General features: G+C 37.9%; 1 protein-coding gene across 1 annotated transcript in view; it reads right to left on the minus strand.

The window, feature by feature from the left end:
• LOC140715453 (scavenger receptor cysteine-rich domain-containing protein DMBT1-like) overlaps positions 1–23376 on the minus strand; it is a 46257-nt gene that overhangs the window by 15947 nt on the left and 6934 nt on the right. Inside the window, exons 3-18 of the mRNA XM_073027655.1 lie at positions 22348–22371; positions 21063–21089; positions 19001–19021; positions 17332–17454; positions 16324–16350; positions 15101–15127; positions 14601–14748; positions 12164–12372; positions 10436–10462; positions 9936–10083; positions 7502–7710; positions 5774–5800; positions 5274–5421; positions 2840–3048; positions 1112–1138; positions 612–759 (exon numbers count right to left, since the gene is read on the minus strand). Coding sequence (XP_072883756.1) covers positions 612–759; positions 1112–1138; positions 2840–3048; positions 5274–5421; positions 5774–5800; positions 7502–7710; positions 9936–10083; positions 10436–10462; positions 12164–12372; positions 14601–14748; positions 15101–15127; positions 16324–16350; positions 17332–17368 — 1391 coding nt within the window. The 5' untranslated portion in view covers positions 17369–17454; positions 19001–19021; positions 21063–21089; positions 22348–22371. The remainder of the gene's footprint in view (positions 1–611; positions 760–1111; positions 1139–2839; positions 3049–5273; positions 5422–5773; positions 5801–7501; positions 7711–9935; positions 10084–10435; positions 10463–12163; positions 12373–14600; positions 14749–15100; positions 15128–16323; positions 16351–17331; positions 17455–19000; positions 19022–21062; positions 21090–22347; positions 22372–23376) is intronic.

Genomic DNA, 23376 nt, shown 5'->3' on the forward strand with positions numbered 1-23376 from the left:
TGGTTAGGTAGAGATGGGCAGAATGGCTGACATGGACATGCTGCGCCACAGAGCCAGATTTCTTGTTGCCACATTTAATTTCTTCACTTCTGCAGAATTTAGACATAAAGTTGTAAGTACGTTTCTCTACTGATAACTCTATGGCAAAATTCTGCAGACAAAAGAAAATTAATTGCTTTCGATTATCACATTAAAATCATTTCTTATTTTCAAAAAGTGACGTAGAACGTTTTGCAGCACCAGCAACACAAGTTCAATTCCCGATGTTGCCTGGAGGAGTTTGTATAGTCTCCTCCTGTCCACATCGGTTTAGTCTGGGTGTTCCAATTTCCTCCCACCGTCCAAGGACATATGGGCTGGGAGGTTAATTGGCCATTGTAATTTGACCCCGTGAGGTCTAACTCGGGGGGATTACTGGGCACCGTGGGTCTAAGGAACGGAAGAGCATACTTGGCAGTCTATCTCAATAAATTAAATGAAATAAGATAAACTTTAATACTAATCCCAGTAACATATTAAGATAATTTGAATTAATCCATCAGCAACAGCCAATTGACAGCAAATGTCTTGTCTCTGCTTACACTATGAAATGAAAAACAATTTTCACTTACTTGAAATCAGTAAACTGCAGATTTATTTTTTGGTTGCTGTTCACTCGAATGTACCAAATGCAGTTGGCATTATTTGGATAGGAGGATGGATAAGCAGGACTGACCAGAGATCCATAAGATTCGTAAAGATAACCTCCACATGGTACAGCTATGAACAATAAGGAAATGGATAAGCTTCAGTGAGAAAAGATATTTTAAGATAAACAATAATTTATTTCTGTTTCTCTCCCAATTTTTGTTGCCACGTTACTTCATTTCTAAGCAATATGTGTCTAACGTGGCTAGTCATACTTTGAGCTGACAATGAATATTCATCGGCTACATTAACGGCCATTGCGTGTGAACATCCTCCAAACTCCTTATTGACTTCCCTTTCCATCCGGGAACATCTAATTCTAGCATCTTGACCAATACTTGAAATTTGAAATCTAGAATTTTGATGTAAAGATATTATATATTTTTAATGAGGATCAATATATTCTCAAAGATTGTTTTATTACCTGTCGTCTCCCATATCGGCGTTGTTTCTGTCAAAATAATATAAATAAAGACAGAATCATTTATTTCTGTTGAAGCCTCAAACATTAATCAAACTTTCTGAATAGAAAGGAAGGACAGTAGAAATGGCCGGGTGAGGGAATGTCCATTCATTGGGAATGTGTATATTGAAGATGCAAGTCTGCCAGTCTGATCTCTGCACACGTAGGAAGTGTAAGAGGGAGATGCCACAGTCTGCATTTGTCAGTTGGTCAGTTCATCTCCTTAGCTGTGAATGCTGTATCTAATAATTGACGTGCTCGTAATACTTGATTGCAATCATAATTTATAATAATTATTGATGTGTTTGTGGTAGTCAGCAGCTCTCACTGTCAGGTCAGTGCAAGGTAAGTGTTATTATTTCACATGTAAAATAGACTTTATTTGTCTTTGCACAAAATTAACAACTACCTCTCTTTTCTCTAGTGCTAGCTGTCTGCTTGTTATGTCCCGAAAAGGGAAGGAGTACAGGAAATTAGCATGGACTGAATGTCCACAGATGCAATTTGAAAATGGTGTTTCTAAAGATCATGACGTGGGAACGTTGGGAAAGTGGACCAACACCATCCTTTCAATAGTTTGTTTCCACTCTTCCATGGCTCCCCTGGCAATGTCATCGTGCACTAGTGATTCACTACTAATTACAGGTGGCACCTTGAATTTGACCAGCTGAAGGGTAATATTGTAAAATGTAATATTTCATCTCAATTAACTTGAGGTAAGGGACTGCATTTTCTACAGTCATGACTGACTCTGTGATTGTAAACTCACTTTTGCGAACTTCCGTTCTGAATGTCATTTGGTTACTTGTATTGTTTGCACAATTTGTTGATCTCTGCACATTGGGTGTTTGACGGTTTTCTTTGTTAATGAGGGGATTTTAGGGCTGAGCAGCTCGAAGGGCCAGAAGGGCCTATTCTGCACTGTATCTCTAAATAAATAAAATCTGGAGAATCTCAGCATGTCAGGCAGCATCGATGAGGGGCGTCTCCCTCACCTGGTCTCTCCTATCACTGCCTGCTTGTATTCCTCTGCTCCACCACTTTCATTCTGGCTTCTTCCCCCTTGTTGTGCTGAGTGGGTCTCAGACTGAAAAGTCAACTGTCTCCATAAGTTTTGGACTTAAAGAGGCTTCTTGTAGAAAATATTTAAATGATTAATCATTGGATGAATCCAATCATTTTTATCCAACGATCTGCTCTCAACTTTGATTTCAGAAAAGATCATTGGATCACTGTATCTTCTGAATTGTGCTATTGATTTATATAGATAAATTTTGTTGGTTTTTTAAATTTAGTGTTTTCATTATTAAGTTTCCACAAACGTTTAAGAGTCACAAATGATAACATTTATTTGTTGAACTCATACATAACCTCTTTTAAATGGATAAATGGACCCAGTCATAAATCATAACTTTTTTTGAAGAAAGGTGTCAATTGCCATCACTGAAAATAAACCCTGTATCCACCTGTTCTTTCTGCCTTACATGCATGTGAACCACACAACTTCCTGACGTACAATATGCACTTTCTCAGGTTCATGAATGTGTTTGGAAGAGCTAAGCAGTAATTTTCAAACGTGTAGATGTTCACAAAGAAAGAGCCCTTTAAAGCAATTTAAACCTGTAATTTGATTTTGCATTTTAAATAATGAAAAATTAATTTTTTGAGGAACAATTTCACAAAGCTCACCATCGTTGATCGGCAGAGAATGATAGTTTGCAGAGAAACCTTGTTGTGTTACACTGCCATCCGTTCGAAAATAAATTGTCATACTGTTGTACAATGATGTATAAGTTTCACTTGGTTGACTACAGATCCTTGCAAGTAAAGGATCATTTGTTGATGGCCCGTCGTAGATTGCAACGTAATCATATGTGCAACCTGAATTAGCTTCCAGACTGTCAAGAGAATAATCACAGTATGATGATAAATTTCACTGAAATTGCCTTTTATTTATTTCTTAACATAAAAGGTCAAATGATGATAAATATATCTTTGACAATAATCGAGAGTGGGAGCCATTAGAGGAACTCAACATAGAACATGTGAAAATAGCTATGGACGCAGCTCAGCACATTATGAAACTAGCCTCCCCTCCATGCATGCTGTCTACACTTCTTGCTGTCTTGGTAAAGCAGTCAGCATTATCAATACCCCTCCCACATGGGACACACTGTTTAACCTCCCCCCCTTGCTTTGGGCAGAAGATACAAATGCCAGAAAGCACCTACCATCAGGCTCAAGGAGAGCTTCTATTTTGCTGATACAACAGAATTGAATGGACCTCTTGTAAAATAAAACTCTTGACCTCATAATCTAGCTCTTCCTAGCCTTGCACCTTATTGTCTGCCCTCATTGCACTTTCTTGCAACTATAACACTATATTCTGAATTCCTTTGTTATATTTCCCTTCTAACACCTTGATATACTGAGGTGATGAATTGATCTGTATGGAGAACGTGCACTGAACCTTGGTGCATAGGACACTAATAACTTAATTACAATTACAATATTGAGCAACTCTTGGCTGCCTAACACGTTCAGGTTTTCTTTACCTTTGCCTCAATTTACAATATAATCTGAAAACTTTACCCATACAATTACTTGCCTAACTTTACACATCCATGGCCACACACTCAAATATCCACCTGGATGTTAACTCTAGCCTTTAACAGAGGCTGCTTCCTTCCAACATGGGATCATTTTGCATAGGGTTTTAATCAATTATCTGCTCTAAATTCAGCTTAATTGGCATCATTACGTACTGAATATGCCTCATTCCAGTTTACTCCATCCATGCTAATAGATTTCACTTCATAAGTTTAATACTGAAAACTTCTGTGTCTTTAGCAGTGGGTTTGTGGGAACTTCAGACGGGCAGCAGAATGCAACAGTGAAAAGTACAATTCAGCAATTGGAAACCCAAAGAATATTCTCAGGCATTCTTTTGCATTTCAGTAGTAGCCAGTGCTCAGTTGTCAGGTTAAAATTAAGGTATTCCTGACTTAAAAATCAAATACCTGTGAGATATCTCTTGGAATTTGTGAAAGCATACAATTGTTATGACCCAGGAGACTGGTTCCTTGTTTTGTTGGTGTTAACCTTTGGTGTTGCTGTTACATGTGTTGTTCAGCTTAATATTATGGTGATTCTACGTTGCACTGGAATGTGTTGTTACACTTGTGGGCAGTGCCCAGTTCATCCTTGGGAGTGCTGGTTGTTAACACAAATGATGCATTTCACTGCATATTTTCATTTACATGTGGTAAATAAATGTGAATCTGTATCTGACGTTTATTTCTAAATTATCTGTTGACCAATTATTTTCGTTTCAATCTACCTCTCTGTCCCACGTCCCTGCATTTTATCTTTTTCTGCATAACTCTGCAGTTTCCTTCTAAAAGCCCACATTGACTCAGTTTCCACCAATTTCACAGGCAGTGCTCCAAATCATAAGCTGATAAATACAGGTCAGTGAAGGCATAGAAGGGTCCCAACTGAATGTGGGTAAGTGGTTAGGTAGAGATGGGCAGAATGGCTGACATGGACATGCTGCGCCACAGAGCCAGATTTCTTGTTGCCACATTTAATTTCTTCACTTCTGCAGAATTTAGACATAAAGTTGTAAGTACGTTTCTCTACTGATAACTCTATGGCAAAATTCTGCAGACAAAAGAAAATTAATTGCTTTCGATTATCACATTAAAATCATTTCTTATTTTCAAAAAGTGACGTAGAACGTTTTGCAGCACCAGCAACACAAGTTCAATTCCCGATGTTGCCTGGAGGAGTTTGTATAGTCTCCTCCTGTCCACATCGGTTTAGTCTGGGTGTTCCAATTTCCTCCCACCGTCCAAGGACATATGGGCTGGGAGGTTAATTGGCCATTGTAATTTGACCCCGTGAGGTCTAACTCGGGGGGATTACTGGGCACCGTGGGTCTAAGGAACGGAAGAGCATACTTGGCAGTCTATCTCAATAAATTAAATGAAATAAGATAAACTTTAATACTAATCCCAGTAACATATTAAGATAATTTGAATTAATCCATCAGCAACAGCCAATTGACAGCAAATGTCTTGTCTCTGCTTACACTATGAAATGAAAAACAATTTTCACTTACTTGAAATCAGTAAACTGCAGATTTATTTTTTGGTTGCTGTTCACTCGAATGTACCAAATGCAGTTGGCATTATTTGGATAGGAGGATGGATAAGCAGGACTGACCAGAGATCCATAAGATTCGTAAAGATAACCTCCACATGGTACAGCTATGAACAATAAGGAAATGGATAAGCTTCAGTGAGAAAAGATATTTTAAGATAAACAATAATTTATTTCTGTTTCTCTCCCAATTTTTGTTGCCACGTTACTTCATTTCTAAGCAATATGTGTCTAACGTGGCTAGTCATACTTTGAGCTGACAATGAATATTCATCGGCTACATTAACGGCCATTGCGTGTGAACATCCTCCAAACTCCTTATTGACTTCCCTTTCCATCCGGGAACATCTAATTCTAGCATCTTGACCAATACTTGAAATTTGAAATCTAGAATTTTGATGTAAAGATATTATATATTTTTAATGAGGATCAATATATTCTCAAAGATTGTTTTATTACCTGTCGTCTCCCATATCGGCGTTGTTTCTGTCAAAATAATATAAATAAAGACAGAATCATTTATTTCTGTTGAAGCCTCAAACATTAATCAAACTTTCTGAATAGAAAGGAAGGACAGTAGAAATGGCCGGGTGAGGGAATGTCCATTCATTGGGAATGTGTATATTGAAGATGCAAGTCTGCCAGTCTGATCTCTGCACACGTAGGAAGTGTAAGAGGGAGATGCCACAGTCTGCATTTGTCAGTTGGTCAGTTCATCTCCTTAGCTGTGAATGCTGTATCTAATAATTGACGTGCTCGTAATACTTGATTGCAATCATAATTTATAATAATTATTGATGTGTTTGTGGTAGTCAGCAGCTCTCACTGTCAGGTCAGTGCAAGGTAAGTGTTATTATTTCACATGTAAAATAGACTTTATTTGTCTTTGCACAAAATTAACAACTACCTCTCTTTTCTCTAGTGCTAGCTGTCTGCTTGTTATGTCCCAAAAAGGGAAGGAGTACAGGAAATTAGCATGGACTGAATGTCCACAGATGCAATTTGAAAATGGTGTTTCTAAAGATCATGACGTGGGAACGTTGGGAAAGTGGACCAACACCATCCTTTCAATAGTTTGTTTCCACTCTTCCATGGCTCCCCTGGCAATGTCATCGTGCACTAGTGATTCACTACTAATTACAGGTGGCACCTTGAATTTGACCAGCTGAAGGATAATATTGTAAAATGTAATATTTCATCTCAATTAACTTGAGGAAAGGGACTGCATTTTCTACAGTCATGACTGACTCTGTGATTGTGAACTCAATTTTGCGAACTTCCGTTCTGAATGTCATTTGGTTACTTGTATTGTTTGCACAATTTGTTGATCTCTGCACATTGGGTGTTTGACGGTTTTCTTTGTTAATGAGGGGATTTTAGGGCTGAGCAGCTCGAAGGGCCAGAAGGGCCTATTCTGCACTGTATCTCTAAATAAATAAAATCTGGAGAATCTCAGCATGTCAGGCAGCATCGATGAGGGGCGTCTCCCTCACCTGGTCTCTCCTATCACTGCCTGCTTGTATTCCTCTGCTCCACCACTTTCATTCTGGCTTCTTCCCCCTTGTTGTGCTGAGTGGGTCTCAGACTGAAAAGTCAACTGTCTCCATAAGTTTTGGACTTAAAGAGGCTTCTTGTAGAAAATATTTAAATGATTAATCATTGGATGAATCCAATCATTTTTATCCAACGATCTGCTCTCAACTTTGATTTCAGAAAAGATCATTGGATCACTGTATCTTCTGAATTGTGCTATTGATTTATATAGATAAATTTTGTTGGTTTTTTAAATTTAGTGTTTTCATTATTAAGTTTCCACAAACGTTTAAGAGTCACAAATGATAACATTTATTTGTTGAACTCATACATAACCTCTTTTAAATGGATAAATGGACCCAGTCATAAATCATAACTTTTTTTGAAGAAAGATGTCAATTGCCATCACTGAAAATAAACCCTGTATCCACCTGTTCTTTCTGCCTTACATGCATGTGAACCACACAACTTCCTGATGTACAATATGCACTTTCTCAGGTTCATGAATGTGTTTGGAAGAGCTAAGCAGTAATTGTCAAACAGGTAGATGTTCACAAAGAAAGAGCCCTTTAAAGCAATTTAAACCTGTAATTTGATTTTGCATTTTAAATAATGAAAAATTAATTTTTTGAGGAACAATTTCACAAAGCTCACCATCGTTGATCGGCAGAGAATGATAGTTTGCAGAGAAACCTTGTCGTGTTACACTGCCATCCGTTCGAAAATAAATTGTCATACTGTTGTACAATGATGTATAAGTTTCACTTGGTTGACTACAGATCCTTGCAAGTAAAGGATCATTTGTTGATGGCCCGTCGTAGATTGCAACGTAATCATATGTGCAACCTGAATTAGCTTCCAGACTGTCAAGAGAATAATCACAGTATGATGATAAATTTCACTGAAATTGCCTTTTATTTATTTCTTAACATAAAAGGTCAAATGATGATAAATATATCTTTGACAATAATCGAGAGTGGGAGCCATTAGAGGAACTCAACATAGAACATGTGAAAATAGCTATGGACGCAGCTCAGCACATTATGAAACTAGCCTCCCCTCCATGCATGCTGTCTACACTTCTTGCTGTCTTGGTAAAGCAGTCAGCATTATCAATACCCCTCCCACACGGGACACACTGTTTAACCTCCCCCCCTTGCTTTGGGCAGAAGATACAAATGCCAGAAAGCACCTACCATCAGGCTCAAGGAGAGCTTCTATTTTGCTGATACAACAGAATTGAATGGACCTCTTGTAAAATAAAACTCTTGACCTCATAATCTAGCTCTTCCTAGCCTTGCACCTTATTGTCTGCCCTCATTGCACTTTCTTGCAACTATAACACTATATTCTGAATTCCTTTGTTATATTTCCCTTCTAACACCTTGATATACTGAGGTGATGAATTGATCTGTATGGAGAACGTGCACTGAACCTTGGTGCATAGGACACTAATAACTTAATTACAATTACAATATTGAGCAACTCTTGGCTGCCTAACACGTTCAGGTTTTCTTTACCTTTGCCTCAATTTACAATATAATCTGAAAACTTTACCCATACAATTACTTGCCTAACTTTACACATCCATGGCCACACACTCAAATATCCACCTGGATGTTAACTCTAGCCTTTAACAGAGGCTGCTTCCTTCCAACATGGGATCATTTTGCATAGGGTTTTAATCAATTATCTGCTCTAAATTCAGCTTAATTGGCATCATTACGTACTGAATATGCCTCATTCCAGTTTACTCCATCCATGCTAACAGATTTCACTTCGTAAATTTAATGCTGAAAACTTCTGTGTCTTTAGCAGTGGGTTTGTGGGAACTTCAGACGGGCAGCAGAATGCAACAGTGAAAAGTACAATTCAGCAATTGGAAACCCAAAGAATATTCTCAGGCATTCTTTTGCATTTCAGTAGTAGCCAGTGCTCAGTTGTCAGGTTAAAATTAAGGTATTCCTGACTTAAAAATCAAATACCTGTGAGATATCTCTTGGAATTTGTGAAAGCATACAATTGTTATGACCCAGGAGACTGGTTCCTTGTTTTGTTGGTGTTAACCTTTGGTGTTGCTGTTACATGTGTTGTTCAGCTTAATATTATGGTGATTCTACGTTGCACTGGAATGTGTTGTTACACTTGTGGGCAGTGCCCAGTTCATCCTTGGGAGTGCTGGTTGTTAACACAAATGATGCATTTCACTGCATATTTTCATTTACATGTGGTAAATAAATGTGAATCTGTATCTGACGTTTATTTCTAAATTATCTGTTGACCAATTATTTTCGTTTCAATCTACCTCTCTGTCCCACGTCCCTGCATTTTATCTTTTTCTGCATAACTCTGCAGTTTCCTTCTAAAAGCCCACATTGACTCAGTTTCCACCAATTTCACAGGCAGTGCTCCAAATCATAAGCTGATAAATACAGGTCAGTGAAGGCATAGAAGGGTCCCAACTGAATGTGGGTAAGTGGTTAGGTAGAGATGGGCAGAATGGCTGACATGGACATGCTGCGCCACAGAGCCAGATTTCTTGTTGCCACATTTAATTTCTTCACTTCTGCAGAATTTAGACATAAAGTTGTAAGTACGTTTCTCTACTGATAACTCTATGGCGAAATTCTGCAGACAAAAGAAAATTAATTGCTTTCGATTATCACATTAAAATCATTTCTTATTTTCAAAAAGTGACGTAGAACGTTTTGCAGCACCAGCAACACAAGTTCAATTCCCGATGTTGCCTGGAGGAGTTTGTATAGTCTCCTCCTGTCCACATCGGTTTAGTCTGGGTGTTCCAATTTCCTCCCACCGTCCAAGGACATATGGGCTGGGAGGTTAATTGGCCATTGTAATTTGACCCCGTGAGGTCTAACTCGGGGGGATTACTGGGCACCGTGGGTCTAAGGAACGGAAGAGCATACTTGGCAGTCTATCTCAATAAATTAAATGAAATAAGATAAACTTTAATACTAATCCCAGTAACATATTAAGATAATTTGAATTAATCCATCAGCAACAGCCAATTGACAGCAAATGTCTTGTCTCTGCTTACACTATGAAATGAAAAACAATTTTCACTTACTTGAAATCAGTAAACTGCAGATTTATTTTTTGGTTGCTGTTCACTCGAATGTACCAAATGCAGTTGGCATTATTTGGATAGGAGGATGGATAAGCAGGACTGACCAGAGATCCATAAGATTCGTAAAGATAACCTCCACATGGTACAGCTATGAACAATAAGGAAATGGATAAGCTTCAGTGAGAAAAGATATTTTAAGATAAACAATAATTTATTTCTGTTTCTCTCCCAATTTTTGTTGCCACGTTACTTCATTTCTAAGCAATATGTGTCTAACGTGGCTAGTCATACTTTGAGCTGACAATGAATATTCATCGGCTACATTAACGGCCATTGCGTGTGAACATCCTCCAAACTCCTTATTGACTTCCCTTTCCATCCGGGAACATCTAATTCTAGCATCTTGACCAATACTTGAAATTTGAAATCTAGAATTTTGATGTAAAGATATTATATATTTTTAATGAGGATCAATATATTCTCAAAGATTGTTTTATTACCTGTCGTCTCCCATATCGGCGTTGTTTCTGTCAAAATAATATAAATAAAGACAGAATCATTTATTTCTGTTGAAGCCTCAAACATTAATCAAACTTTCTGAATAGAAAGGAAGGACAGTAGAAATGGCCGGGTGAGGGAATGTCCATTCATTGGGAATGTGTATATTGAAGATGCAAGTCTGCCAGTCTGATCTCTGCACACGTAGGAAGTGTAAGAGGGAGATGCCACAGTCTGCATTTGTCAGTTGGTCAGTTCATCTCCTTAGCTGTGAATGCTGTATCTAATAATTGACGTGCTCGTAATACTTGATTGCAATCATAATTTATAATAATTATTGATGTGTTTGTGGTAGTCAGCAGCTCTCACTGTCAGGTCAGTGCAAGGTAAGTGTTATTATTTCACATGTAAAATAGACTTTATTTGTCTTTGCACAAAATTAACAACTACCTCTCTTTTCTCTAGTGCTAGCTGTCTGCTTGTTATGTCCCGAAAAGGGAAGGAGTACAGGAAATTAGCATGGACTGAATGTCCACAGATGCAATTTGAAAATGGTGTTTCTAAAGATCATGACGTGGGAACGTTGGGAAAGTGGACCAACACCATCCTTTCAATAGTTTGTTTCCACTCTTCCATGGCTCCCCTGGCAATGTCATCGTGCACTAGTGATTCACTACTAATTACAGGTGGCACCTTGAATTTGACCAGCTGAAGGGTAATATTGTAAAATGTAATATTTCATCTCAATTAACTTGAGGTAAGGGACTGCATTTTCTACAGTCATGACTGACTCTGTGATTGTAAACTCACTTTTGCGAACTTCCGTTCTGAATGTCATTTGGTTACTTGTATTGTTTGCACAATTTGTTGATCTCTGCACATTGGGTGTTTGACGGTTTTCTTTGTTAATGAGGGGATTTTAGGGCTGAGCAGCTCGAAGGGCCAGAAGGGCCTATTCTGCACTGTATCTCTAAATAAATAAAATCTGGAGAATCTCAGCATGTCAGGCAGCATCGATGAGGGGCGTCTCCCTCACCTGGTCTCTCCTATCACTGCCTGCTTGTATTCCTCTGCTCCACCACTTTCATTCTGGCTTCTTCCCCCTTGTTGTGCTGAGTGGGTCTCAGACTGAAAAGTCAACTGTCTCCATAAGTTTTGGACTTAAAGAGGCTTCTTGTAGAAAATATTTAAATGATTAATCATTGGATGAATCCAATCATTTTTATCCAACGATCTGCTCTCAACTTTGATTTCAGAAAAGATCATTGGATCACTGTATCTTCTGAATTGTGCTATTGATTTATATAGATAAATTTTGTTGGTTTTTTAAATTTAGTGTTTTCATTATTAAGTTTCCACAAACGTTTAAGAGTCACAAATGATAACATTTATTTGTTGAACTCATACATAACCTCTTTTAAATGGATAAATGGACCCAGTCATAAATCATAACTTTTTTTGAAGAAAGGTGTCAATTGCCATCACTGAAAATAAACCCTGTATCCACCTGTTCTTTCTGCCTTACATGCATGTGAACCACACAACTTCCTGACGTACAATATGCACTTTCTCAGGTTCATGAATGTGTTTGGAAGAGCTAAGCAGTAATTTTCAAACGTGTAGATGTTCACAAAGAAAGAGCCCTTTAAAGCAATTTAAACCTGTAATTTGATTTTGCATTTTAAATAATGAAAAATTAATTTTTTGAGGAACAATTTCACAAAGCTCACCATCGTTGATCGGCAGAGAATGATAGTTTGCAGAGAAACCTTGTTGTGTTACACTGCCATCCGTTCGAAAATAAATTGTCATACTGTTGTACAATGATGTATAAGTTTCACTTGGTTGACTACAGATCCTTGCAAGTAAAGGATCATTTGTTGATGGCCCGTCGTAGATTGCAACGTAATCATATGTGCAACCTGAATTAGCTTCCAGACTGTCAAGAGAATAATCACAGTATGATGATAAATTTCACTGAAATTGCCTTTTATTTATTTCTTAACATAAAAGGTCAAATGATGATAAATATATCTTTGACAATAATCGAGAGTGGGAGCCATTAGAGGAACTCAACATAGAACATGTGAAAATAGCTATGGACGCAGCTCAGCACATTATGAAACTAGCCTCCCCTCCATGCATGCTGTCTACACTTCTTGCTGTCTTGGTAAAGCAGTCAGCATTATCAATACCCCTCCCACATGGGACACACTGTTTAACCTCCCCCCCTTGCTTTGGGCAGAAGATACAAATGCCAGAAAGCACCTACCATCAGGCTCAAGGAGAGCTTCTATTTTGCTGATACAACAGAATTGAATGGACCTCTTGTAAAATAAAACTCTTGACCTCATAATCTAGCTCTTCCTAGCCTTGCACCTTATTGTCTGCCCTCATTGCACTTTCTTGCAACTATAACACTATATTCTGAATTCCTTTGTTATATTTCCCTTCTAACACCTTGATATACTGAGGTGATGAATTGATCTGTATGGAGAACGTGCACTGAACCTTGGTGCATAGGACACTAATAACTTAATTACAATTACAATATTGAGCAACTCTTGGCTGCCTAACACGTTCAGGTTTTCTTTACCTTTGCCTCAATTTACAATATAATCTGAAAACTTTACCCATACAATTACTTGCCTAACTTTACACATCCATGGCCACACACTCAAATATCCACCTGGATGTTAACTCTAGCCTTTAACAGAGGCTGCTTCCTTCCAACATGGGATCATTTTGCATAGGGTTTTAATCAATTATCTGCTCTAAATTCAGCTTAATTGGCATCATTACGTACTGAATATGCCTCATTCCAGTTTACTCCATCCATGCTAACAGATTTCACTTCGTAAATTTAATGCTGAAAACTTCTGTGTCTTTAGCAGTGGGTTTGTGGGAACTTCAGACGGGCAGCAGAATGCAACAGTGAAAAGTACAATTCAGCAATTGGAAACCCAAAGAATATTCTCAGGCATTCTTTTGCATTTCAGTAGTAGCCAGTGCTCAGTTGTCAGGTTAAAATTAAGGTATTCCTGACTTAAAAATCAAATACCTGTGAGATATCTCTTGGAATTTGTGAAAGCATACAATTGTTATGACCCAGGAGACTGGTTCCTTGTTTTGTTGGTGTTAACCTTTGGTGTTGCTGTTACATGTGTTGTTCAGCTTAATATTATGGTGATTCTACGTTGCACTGGAATGTGTTGTTACACTTGTGGGCAGTGCCCAGTTCATCCTTGGGAGTGCTGGTTGTTAACACAAATGATGCATTTCACTGCATATTTTCATTTACATGTGGTAAATAAATGTGAATCTGTATCTGACGTTTATTTCTAAATTATCTGTTGACCAATTATTTTCGTTTCAATCTACCTCTCTGTCCCACGTCCCTGCATTTTATCTTTTTCTGCATAACTCTGCAGTTTCCTTCTAAAAGCCCACATTGACTCAGTTTCCACCAATTTCACAGGCAGTGCTCCAAATCATAAGCTGATAAATACAGGTCAGTGAAGGCATAGAAGGGTCCCAACTGAATGTGGGTAAGTGGTTAGGTAGAGATGGGCAGAATGGCTGACATGGACATGCTGCGCCACAGAGCCAGATTTCTTGTTGCCACATTTAATTTCTTCACTTCTGCAGAATTTAGACATAAAGTTGTAAGTACGTTTCTCTACTGATAACTCTATGGCAAAATTCTGCAGACAAAAGAAAATTAATTGCTTTCGATTATCACATTAAAATCATTTCTTATTTTCAAAAAGTGATGTAGAACGTTTTGCAGCACCAGCAACACAAGTTCAATTCCCGACGTTGCCTGGAGGAGTTTGTACAGTCTCCTCCTGTCCACATCGGTTTTGTCTGGGTGTTCCAGTTTCCTCCCACCGTCCAAGGACATATGGGCTGGGAGGTTAATTGTCCATTGTAAATTGTCCCCGTGAGGTCTAAATCGGGGGGATTACTGGGCACCGCGGGTCAAAGGAACGGAAGAGCATACTTGGCGGTCTATCTGAATAAATTAAATGAAATAAGATAAACTTTAATACTAATCCCAGTAACATATTAAGATAATTTGAATTAATCCATCAGCAACAGCCAACTGACAGCAAATGTCTTGTCTCTGCTTACACTATGAAATGAAAAGAAACAATTTTCACTTACTCGAAATCAGTAAACTGCAGATTTATTTTTTGGTTGCTGTTCACTCGAATGTACCAAATGCAGCTGGCATAATTTGGATAGGAGGATGGATAAGCAGGACTGACAAAAGATCCATAAGATTCGTAAAGATAACCTCCACATGATCCAGCTATGAACAATAAGGAAATGGATAAGCTTCAGTGAGAAAAGATATTGTAAGATAAACAATAATTTATTTCTGTTTCTCTCCCAGGTTTTGTTGCCACGTTACTTCATTTCTAAGCAATATGTGTCTAACGTGGCTAGTCATACTTTGAGCTGACAATGAATATTCATCGGCTACATTAACGGCCATTGCGTGTGAACATCCTCCAAATTCCTTATTGACTTCCCTTTCCATCCGGGAACATCTAATTCTAGCATCTTGACCAATACTTGAAATTTGAAATCTAGAATTTTAATGTAAAGATATTATATATTTTTAAGGAGGATCAATATATTCTCAAAGATTGTTTTATTACCTGTTGTCTCCCATATCAGTGTTGATTCTGTCAAAATAATATAAATAAAGAAAGAATCATTTATTTCTGTTGAAGTCTCAAACATTAATCAAACTTTCTGAATAGAAAGGAAGTACAGTAGAAATGGCCGGCTGAGGAAATATCCATTCATTGGGAATGTGTATATTGAAGATGGAAGTCTGCCAGTCTGATCTCTGCACACGTAGGAAGTGTAAGAGGGAGATGCCACAGTCTGCATTTGTCAGTTAGTCAGTTCATCTCCTTAGCTGTGAATGCTGTATCTAATAATTGACGTGCTTGTAATATTTGATTGCAATCATAATTTATAATAATTGTTGATGTGTTTGTGGTAGTCAGCAGCTCTCACTGTCAGGTCAGTGCAAGGTAAGTGTTATTATTTCATATGTAAAATGGACCTTATTTGTCTTTGAACAAAATTCACAGCTACTTCCCTTTTCTCCAGTGCTAGCTGTAAAGCTAAGTGGTTTTTATAGTCAGTTGTCTGTTTGTTATGTCGCGAAAAGAGGAGTACAGGAAATTAGCAGGGATTGAATCTCCACAGATGCAATTTGAAAATCGTGTTTCTGAAGATCATGGTGTAGGAGTACAGTGATATTTGAAAACACATAGATATTTTAAAGGAGGATGTATAAGATATGTTGGCCTGAGGGAGAAAGATGCTCGTTGGGGAACTCATTGATGAGTACAGTGATATTCAAAAATAAATAGCTATTCTAAAGGAGGAAGTATTAGATGTGTTTGTCAACTTAAAAATACATAAATCCCGTTGGCTAGATGAGATATTCCCAGACTGCAATCAGAATCAAGAGAGAAGACTGCTGGATCTCAAACGGAAATTTTCACGACTTTTCTGGTCACACAACAGGAAGCAGCAGTGAAGAGGACAATAAACCTGGCACCTTTGTTCAATGTAGGTAGCATGGAAACAGCCAGGTATTTACAGGACAGTGTCTAATTTCAATCTTACAGCAAGTATTGGATAAAGTTCTTATCCTCAGATGAAATGCATCAAAAAAAGATTAATCAACAGCTCACTAATTTACCATGGAATTGTTCTAAGATTTTAGGCAGTGTAGAAAATATTTAGGAAATAAAAATGATTGCTTGAAGATAGCCTATATGAATATCAATTGATTTCTAAAAAATCCCCACACGAATAGACTAATAATTTTTAAAGAAAATTGACTTAATATATCACTGACCTTCTGTCGCTGGAACACCACAGTATCCTAGACGTAAAGACAAAGATTGAGTTATTTGCTTTATTCACTGCTTTTTCTGAATTAATTGAATATGTAGCAGAATTGAAAATACAAAGTTCAGCATGTGTAGATGGAGCATCCAGTGAAATCTCTATGCTAACGATCATATTATACACAACTCCCACATATCTTCAGGACCAAAATGTCAAACACAATGTACAAATCTCCACCCCTCATCCTGCTACATACACAGCCCAAATTTCACATGAATCCCAGAATTTCTGCATTGCCTTAGGTGAGGCAATTACATTCTCATGGAAGCGGAGAGAAACAGAAGGCAGGTGTGGTATGGTAGCTAAGTGGTTAGCACAATGCTTTTACAGTACCAGCGACCTGGGTTCAATTCCCGCTGTTGCCGGTAAGGAATTTGTAAGTTCTCTCTGCGTGGGTTATGTCTGTGGGCTCTGGTCTCCTTCCCCATCCAAAGACATACCGGATGGTCGGTTAATTGGTCATTGTAAATTGCCCTGTGATTATACTAGGATTAACCTGGGGTATTTCTGGATAGCGCGACTCAAAGGGCTGGAAAGAATTACTCCACTCTGTATGTCAATAAAAATAAAATAAAATTTGTTTTCAATCAATATTAGTAAAGCAGTCTCATTGTCTGAACATCATTGTAAACCAGTGCATCACTATTTGCTCGAGGAATCAGGAGCTTGCTGTAAATATATGCATTGTATATCATGTTTATGAGGCACTTGGACACACACAGGAACACTTCAGAGCAATACAGACTATATGCAGGCAAATGGGACTGGATTAAATGGTTTATTCCGCATGGGCCAACTGGATGCTAAAGATCACTTTATACACTGCTCCCTCATATCCTCTGGCCCAAGCCAAACTGTTTTCATGTCAAACCCTTCTAAATAATTCCCTTTAATAAGCTGGATTCCCTTTTGATCATATATTTAAGTATAGTTTGCCTTGTAAATGTATCTTTACCATAATCCATGTAGGCACAGTAGGCACAGAAATCCATACAACAGTTGCCATGGTAACGACAGTCGTAATCACAGGAGCAACCATATGAATATCCCCCACAGTTGTTATGGCAGGAACCATCTCCTGTGATCCAGTAAATGACAAATTACTATTAAATGAGGTTTAAAACTTAACAATTTTCAATTAAATGTAATGAGGCTTTATCTCTTTATCATTGATTCATATTTTATTAGGGGACATGTCAATACCTCTTCCCTCTATTCCTTCTCAGTGCCCCTCTCAAAATAATAAAGTCAGAATTGTTTGCTTCTTTTCAATCTCCAAACTTTGTTCAAAATTTCTGAACAGCACGAAGGAAAGAAATTAATGTACAAATGACCAGTACAACCAATATCCGCCTGTTACATTGGAAATGTGCATATTGAAGGGATTCACATGAGATGCTACTGATGCTGTACATATTGCGAAGATGGTGTAACAGTTTCCTCACACAGTCCAAAGATGTACAATCTGGTAGGCTGATCGGTTACTGTAAATTGCTCTCTAATCAGGCTAGAGCTGATTCAGGGGGGTCTGTGGTATTGAGGCTCGATGGGCGAGAAGGGCCTACTCCACACTGTATCTCTAAATAAATAAAATGCTGGAGAATCTCAGCAGGTCAGGCAGCTCGATGGAGGGTCCTCACCTGGTCTCACCGATCACTGCCTGCTTGTATTCCTCCCATCCACCACCTGTATTCTGCCTTCTGCCCCCTTCCTTTCCAGTCCTGATGAAGGGTCCCTGCCCAAAAAGCAAACTGTTTATTTCCCTCCATAGATGCTGCTTGACCTGCTGACTTCCTCCAGCATTTTGATTGTGTAGCTACTGAACAAGCTGGAGCAACAAATGATCAACTGGAGTGCAAATCCTTTCCGTCCTCAAATGCTGCTCGACCAGCTGAGTTCTTCCGGCAGATTGCATGACGTTTCAGACTCCAGCATCTGCAGCCTCTCGTGTCTCCGGCCACTTGATCAGCTGCTTGATTGCCTGTTCCCTGAACTCTTTATTAATTGTAGCAAGAACAATTATTGGCTGTGTTTGACAATTGGCTAGAACAAATTCATTTAATTTACTTACTTTTGCATACTGGGCACCTCTAATTCTAACAACTTGACAAGCTCAGTGTGCTGGAGATGAGCTGATTATAATAGGATGAAATCTGAGAATCTCATTTTTAAACCTTATTTTTCTAGAGCTGTTGGTGGAGCCCAATGTTATTCCTCTCTGCAATAATCAACAAAAATGTGGCCACTTGTGGTAAGTATCCAGAAGATTAAGTTTTTGATCAGTCGGTGTGAATGGACTGCAAGAGTTTATTCAAAAATTGCACAATCATCTTCAATGACCTGTTGACGTTTGTTGCTTCAGAACAGATTATTGGATCACTGTATCTTCTGGTCTGCCATAGATTTATATTGATAAACTGCATTGGTTTGTTTAATATAATGTTTTTGTTGTTAAGTTTTCATCAACATTTAAGTGTCAGAAATGAAAACAGTTATTTGGTGAAGACATGCATATCACCTATGTAGCAAATACTGGACCCAGTCATAAATCATCATTTACATTGTCTTTTTGTAGAAATATCTATAGTTTTAGGTAAAGATGCATAGCATTTGAAATTAGTTACCTGTTAGTGGTTGTGTAAAGACTGAAAAAAAATTAAAATCAGAAAACATAATGACCATACACAATAATAAACTATTTATGACAGGTTGTCTATTAAAATTTGCAAAGTATTGAAGATTTAACGTTTTATTGCTCAACAAAATGTCAAGATCAATTTCAAATTTATCTACACAGACATCAAAAGTTCTAATTACATTAACACTTCCTATTTCCACATTCCTTCAATTCCTCTTCCACACATTCAATCTAATCTTGAAAGACATTCCAACTTTTGCCTCAGTTCTTCAGTGTAAAAGTGAATTATACCTCCTTTTCTGATGTTTTCTAAATCTCACCATTTTCCTTGATTATTTCTCTTATTCCACACTCTTGGCTTCCATCTGCTCTGCATCATTGCCTCGCAAGTCTAAATGAGCACTGTCTGCATTTTCAATTACATAAATCACAAATAATCAAATTATTTAATGATTAATTCACTGCTTGTTATTTCAGGATATATTCTGATGAATCCAGTCTGACCCTAGTAGCTGTGCTGTTAATTATAATATTGGGTAAGGACCATTTCATAGGATCTTTTGATTGGATCCATTCTCACACATTGGTGCCTGCAGCAAAGCCAACTCTCACTGCCACACCTACATATTGCTGAGAGGCCACTCGAATAGTAACAGGCCTTCGAATGCTCCTCTTGCATCTTTACATGGGAATTCCAGGAGGGTGATCCAGTGATGATGGGGAATGGTAATATGTTTGCAAATCAGATTATTGTGTGATTTGTATGGAAGTTTTACATATTAACCTTCTGTCCTTTTCCTTTCGATGAAGCTGCTTTCAAAGTCACCACAATAAGTTACTGCACTACATCTTGTAAAATATACACACAGCATCCAATCACAGAGAGATGGCTGTCTAAGATAATTGAGACGGAAACAAAATATCTTGTCTTAATTGATGTTGAAACTCTGGAGTATTAAAGATTTTAAGTCCAAAAAGATACACAGTACTGTGCAAAAGTCTTAATCACAAGTAAAAAGCAAAGGATGCCTAAGATTTAGCAGGGAAATGTATCTCTCATTGTGGAGTAGAAAACAAGTTTGGAAGTACAGTGGGAGCAAAGGATGTTGACAATGGTGAGGGTGGAGTGCCGCAGGAGAGGTGTGAGACTGGTGGCAGAGAAAGCTTGCCGGGGCATGGTGTAGCCCAGAAGCAGTCACACCCAGCCCTGAAACACCAGGCTAGGTCATCTGATTCCAAGCCAATGGTTCATAAATCTTTACTGAATGTATCTGATGTGCTTCCTGCAACCTCCCCTTTCCCTCTCACCAGCAACGTAATGGGCAGTAAGCATGTAGATGAGAGACTAGACAGGATGAATTTGATTTCCTTAGAGTGGAGCTGGCACTGAAGCAAATTGGATCTGATATTTATGGGGGGAGGGGTAACCTGGAAAGATGGTGAGAAAATCTGGCCATGAGCAGAGGATCAGAGTGTGGTTGGAAACTAAATAGGTGAATGCGACATTGACTTTCATTACATTAACAAGTACAGCTCTTAGATGATTAATTGCCAGGATATAGAAGGCTACAGCCTGAGTACAGGAATTGGAATGATATAGTTTAGTGCCTAGCAAGCAGTTATAATGGTCTTAGTCACACATTCAAGGAAAATGACAGCACAGTAATAGGCCATTCGGCCCATCCAGTCTGTACCAAACTGTAATACTGACTACTTCTTAAAACTTATTTCTCCAGCGATCTTGGTGGATCCCAGTGTAATCCCTCTACAATAATCAACAGAAATGCTGTCATAAGTATTTCATTTCAGGAGGAGACTTGTGGAAAATATCCAAAAGGTTATTTTTTTTTATCAGTAGGTATGAAATGGCTACAAAACTAATTTCAAAAAAATCTACTCATTTCTCAAATGTACTTCGTCCTTTGTTGCTATTGGATCACTGTATCTTCTCAAATTTTGATATTGAAATTTGAAATCTATAATTTTGATGTAAAGATATTATATATTTTTAAGGAGGATCAATATATTCTCAAAGATTGTTTTATTACCTGTTGTTTCCCATGTCGTTGCTGTTTCTGTCAAAATAATATAAATAAAGACAGAATCATTTATTTCTGTTGAAGCCTCAAACATTAATCAAACTTTCTGAATAGAAAGGAAGTACAGTAGAAATGGCCGGCTGAGGAAATGTCCATTCATTGGAAATGTGTATATTGAAGATGGAAGTCTGCCAGTCTGATCTCTGCACACGTAGGAAGTGTCAGAGGGAGATGCCACAGTCTGCATTTGTCATTTGGTCAGTTCATCTCCTTAGCTGTGAAAGCTGTATATAATAATTGACGTGCTTGTAATATTTGATTGCAATCATAATTTATAATAATTATTGATGTGTTTGTGGTAGTCAGCAGCTCTCACTGTCAGGTCAGTGCAAGGTAAGTGTTATTATTTCATATGTAAAATGGACCTTATTTGCCTTTGAACAAAATTCACAGCTACTTCTCTTTTCTCCAGTGCTAGCTGTAAAGCTAAGTGGTTTTTATAGTCAGTTGTCTGTTATGTCGCGAAAAGAGAAGGAGTACAGGAAATTAGCAGGGATTGAATCTCCACAGATGCAATTTGAAAATCGTGTTTCTAAAGATCATGATGTAGGAGTAGGGATTGAATCTCCACAGATGCAATTTGAAAATCGTGTTTCTAAAGATCATGGTGTAGGAGTACAGAGATATTTGAAAACACATAGCTATTTTAAAGGAGGATGTATAAGATATGTTGGCCTGAGGGAGAAAGATGCTCGTTGGGGAACTCATTGATGAGTACAGTGATATTCAAAAATAAATAGCTATTCTAAAGGAGGAAGTATTAGATGTGTTTGCCAACTTAAAAATACATAAATCCCGTTGGTTAGATGAGATATTCCCAGACTGCAATCAGAATCAAGAGAGAAGACTGCTGGATCTCAAACGGAAATTTTCACGACTTTTCTGGTCACACAACAGGAAGCAGCAGTGAAGAGGACAATAAACCTGGCACCTTTGTTCAATGTAGGTAGCATGGAAACAGCCAGGTATTTACAGGACAGTGTCTAATTTCAATCTTACAGCAAGTATTGGATAAAGTTCTAATCCTCAGATGAAATGCATCAAAAAAAGATTAATCAACAGCTCACTAATTTACCACGGAATTGTTCTAAGACTTTAGGCAGTGTAGAAAATATTTAGGAAATAAAAATGATTGCTTGAAGATAGCCTATACGAATCTCAATTGATTTCTAAAAAATCCCCACACAAATAAACTAACAATTTTATAAGAAAATTGACGTTAAATATCACTGACCTGGAGTTGAAATACCACAGTATCCTAGAGGTAAAGACAAAGATTGAATTATTTGCTTTATTCATTGCTTTTTCTGAATTAATTGAATATGTGGCAGAATTGAAAATACAAAGTTCAGCATGTGTAGATGGAGCATCCAGCGAAATCTCTATGCTAACGATCACATTATACACAACTCCCACATATCTTCAGGACCAAACTGTCAAACAGAGTGTAAAAATCTCCACCCCTCACCCTGCTACATACATACAACCCAAATTTCACACAAACCCCAGAACTTTTGCATTGCCTTAAGTGAGGCAATTACATTCTCATGGTAGTGGAGAGAAACCGAAGGCAGGTGTGGCACGGTAGCATAGTGGTTAGCACAATGCTTTTACAGTACCAGCGACCTGGGTTCAATTCACGCTTTTGCCGGTAAGGAATTTGTAAGTTCTCTCTGCGTGGGTTATGTCTGTGGGCTCTGGTCTCCTTCCCCATCCAAAGACATACTGGATGGTCGGTTAATTGGTCATTGTAAATTGCCCTGTGATTATACTAGGATTAACCTGGGGTATTTCTGGATAGCGCGACTCGAACGGCTGGAAAGAATTACTCCACTCTGTATGTCAATAAAAATAAAATAAAATTTGTTTTCAATCAATATTAGTAAAGCAGTCTCATTGTCTGAACATCATTGTAAACCAGTGCATCATCATTCGCTTGAGGAATCATCAGGAGCTTGCTATAAATATTCTCAGGTACAATAAATTACAAAAAACCCTGTTCAGAATCATAGTTATATGCATTGTATAACATGTTTTATTTCACATGGGCCAAATGGACCAAGTTGCTTGTTTCCATCCTGCATTTGACATGCAGGAGAGAAATCTTGATGCTAACGACCACATTATACACTGCTCTCTCATATCCTCTGGCCCAAGTCAAACTGCTTTCATGTGAAAACCTTCCAACTAATCCCCTTTAATAAATTGGAGAGCCTACAGGAAAAAAATAATTTAAATAGAGCATATATTTAAATATTACTTT

This window comes from Hemitrygon akajei, chromosome 23, assembly GCF_048418815.1.
Source record: "Hemitrygon akajei chromosome 23, sHemAka1.3, whole genome shotgun sequence".
In the NCBI taxonomy this organism is placed as follows: Eukaryota; Metazoa; Chordata; class Chondrichthyes; order Myliobatiformes; family Dasyatidae; genus Hemitrygon; species Hemitrygon akajei.